The sequence below is a fragment of the Pistacia vera genome, unplaced genomic scaffold, assembly GCF_008641045.1.
Source record: "Pistacia vera cultivar Batoury unplaced genomic scaffold, PisVer_v2 Contig549, whole genome shotgun sequence".
NCBI lineage: Eukaryota > Viridiplantae > Streptophyta > Magnoliopsida > Sapindales > Anacardiaceae > Pistacia > Pistacia vera.
In genome coordinates, this window is record NW_022196389.1 from 218,839 (window position 1) to 221,595 (window position 2,757).

Below are 2,757 nucleotides of genomic sequence, written 5' to 3' on the forward strand. Positions count from 1 at the left end.
TTTTGGATTTTAAGAATGAAAGGGATGGGAGGGTATTTATAGCCATCACACCCCTCTACTTTCACCGCCTCAAGTTACCTCCACCACTAGATAAATGGTGGAGGTTCACTATTTACAGTTCTCATAAATTTATATTTTTGTTTTACACAAACATACCTTGTTCAGAGTAGAGGAAAGGAGGAAACTGACACACTGAATAACATACCTTCTTTTGCCTAATGTGAAGGCCGCCACTTTATACCTCAAACCAAATTTGTAAGGTTTGCCGCCTATGAAATTATTAAGTAGTTTTGCCATCTTTTATAAATCAATATTACTACACCCACAACCTTTGTATATAAATTTTCTCTCATCAACTTATGTGACAAAAGATAATTGAGTAATTTAAAATTTAAAATAAACTTTTAATCAATCATCTTTTGTCATATAAGTTTGTGAGATAAAGTTAGTATAAAAAAGTTATGAGTGTAGCATTACTTTTTGAATAGGAAATTGGACTAATAGATATGAAACGATGCTGGTTATACAAATAATTGGCTTGTTTTGAACTAAAAGAAGGTGCTGAACAAAGATTTTAATTCTTATCTTCATTAATTAAGTAAAGGCTTCAAGTCCAATATTGCTGAACAAGGTTTTTCTTTAAAGAATGATGTTATTCTGACAATGATATCAGTTTTTATACATCAAACAGACATAAATGCTGAAAAAGTGAAAAATATTGTCTCTAAATAATATGTGATATAAATGGAGTAAAGATTTACAAGTCAAATGGATGAAAAATGTAGCAGTATCATATTCAATTAGCTGTGTTGTCAATGTGTCTATGGTGAAGCAAACGGTCTATAGATGAATTGAAACTTTACCATGCATAGGAGATGAAATTTGGCTGGAAAATTGTGGTGGGTACCATAATTGGATTCCTTGGAGCAGCTTGTGGGGTTGTAGAAGGTGTTGGTGGATGTGGTATATTTGTTGCTATGCTTAATTTGTTCATTGGGTTTGATACAAAATCAGCGGCAGCAATCTCAAAATGTAAGACATACCAACCCTTTTATTGGTTTCAGTTTTTTAATTAATAGAATGCGGGGCTAAAGGGATTGAAGAACATTGATAAAATTTTGTTTTTGTCTGGCAAGGTATGATCACTGGTGCAACAGCAATTACAAATTTCTACAATATAAAGCGAAGGTATCCTACACTTGAACAACCGATCATCAACTATGAACTTGGACTATTGTTTAAACCAATGTTGTTGCTTGGAACCAGTATTGGAGTTGTACTCAATGTGATTTTTGCTGAATGGATGATCACAGTTTTGCTAATAACCGTGTTCACAGGTATTTTCTGTTTGAATTGCACTTTTCTCTCAGTTTTCTGTTTGGATTAGTATCTTAGTTAGGCATGGCTGGCCTGCAGTTATATCAATTAAATCATTCTTGAAAGGAGTTGAAACCTGGAAAAAGGAAACAATATCTAAGATGGTAATATCTTGTCTCTGCCTTGCTTAGTCAGACTAGCAATTTCTGGTGAATTTTTTCATGTTCTAATTCTTCTGACTTTGTTTTGAGGGAGCTGCTACACTCTTGGAATCAGATGGTGAGTCGATTCATGTTTGTGTTTTTATCTTAGGTGAGTGTTGAAAATTATCCTTCAAGCTGATTAAATTCTTGATCAGGAATTGGAAGTCAAGCAGAAGAATTCAGATATGAACCTGTGTCTTTAATCAACACAACTCCTAACGAAACCAAGGAGCCGAAAAGATCAAAACTAAGGAGGCTTTTACAGTTTGCAACAACTTTTGTGGTCAAAAAAATTTCAGGATATGATCAGTACTTCACCAGGTCTCTCTTCTTGAGAATATTTACTGCCAAGAACTTGGGACTACTTTTTGCTGTCTGGGTTATAATCCTTGCATTGCAGATTGCTAAGCTATTTGTCTGCTATAATTGTATTATATCGCCTTCAAATACCCAATTCATTTTGCTTTTATGTATTCAATCTAGCTGAACTGATGGAAATCCTAACTGTTTTGTTCACAGAATTACACAACAACCTGTTCAATGCTATATTGGCTACTAAACATGTTACAAGTACCATAACCTGCAGATTGAGCGCATATGAGGCTTTTAGGTTGTACAAAGGGCGTAGAAGGATTGCGTCGAAGGTAGCTGTAGGCACAAACTGGCGAGTATATCAGTTGGTTCTATATTGTGCTATTGGTATGAAGGCTCGCGTAGTTGGTGGATTGCTTGGTCTTGGAGGAGGAGCCATTTTAGGTCCTCTATTTTTGGACCTAGGAATCCCCCACAGCCCACAGCCAGCTTTGCCATGACATTTGTTTCATCAATGACTGTGGTAGAGTATTACCTCCTGAAACTTTTTCCAGTCTCTTCGGTATAACTTAATCAATCAAGTTGTCTATAACGAGTAGAGAATTTTTTTTTTCTCCGGAAATTCAATTTAATTTGTTATCATGTTTATCGATTGCACAGCTTTGTACTTCTTTTGTGTTTGATCTTCTATTGAAGAAGAAGAAAAAAAAAACTATGCTAAGAAAAAACTGACCCAAAAGAGTTCTAGAGATAGAGAGAGAAAATTTCCTCTCATTTTCAGCCTTAGCCGTCCCCGCCTCAGGCGGCTTTCAGTGTGTTTGTGTAAGGGTTTGTTTGGGTGACGGCGTCGGCTCACCGGGAATTGCCACTCTATGATATCGAAAAGGAAAAATGGTAGCCGAAGGGATTTGCTCCGGCGTATGCT

The 2,757-nt window shown here is 35.9% G+C and overlaps 1 protein-coding gene across 1 annotated transcript; it reads left to right on the forward strand.

Annotated features, from left to right (window-relative positions):
* The first annotated feature begins 875 nt into the window (after positions 1-875).
* On the forward strand, positions 876-2,332 carry LOC116107845 (sulfite exporter TauE/SafE family protein 3-like). Its single transcript, XM_031394128.1, has 6 exons — positions 876-1,032; positions 1,137-1,337; positions 1,417-1,481; positions 1,569-1,629; positions 1,676-1,841; positions 1,921-2,332. Exons 1-6 carry the CDS (start codon positions 876-878, stop codon positions 2,330-2,332), a joined length of 1,062 nt encoding a protein of 353 aa, XP_031249988.1.
* The last annotated feature ends 425 nt before the right edge of the window (positions 2,333-2,757 follow it).

Excerpts from the sequence above, each read along its gene's own strand:
- LOC116107845 (XM_031394128.1), top strand. The coding sequence starts at position 876 with ATGAAATTTGGCTGGAAAATTGTGGTGGGTACCATAATTGGATTCCTT. Across the intron at positions 1,338-1,416 it reads GCTAATAACCGTGTTCACAG|TTATATCAATTAAATCATTC; the intron begins GTATTTTCTGTT and ends GCTGGCCTGCAG. Across the intron at positions 1,482-1,568 it reads AGGAAACAATATCTAAGATG|GGAGCTGCTACACTCTTGGA; the intron begins GTAATATCTTGT and ends CTTTGTTTTGAG.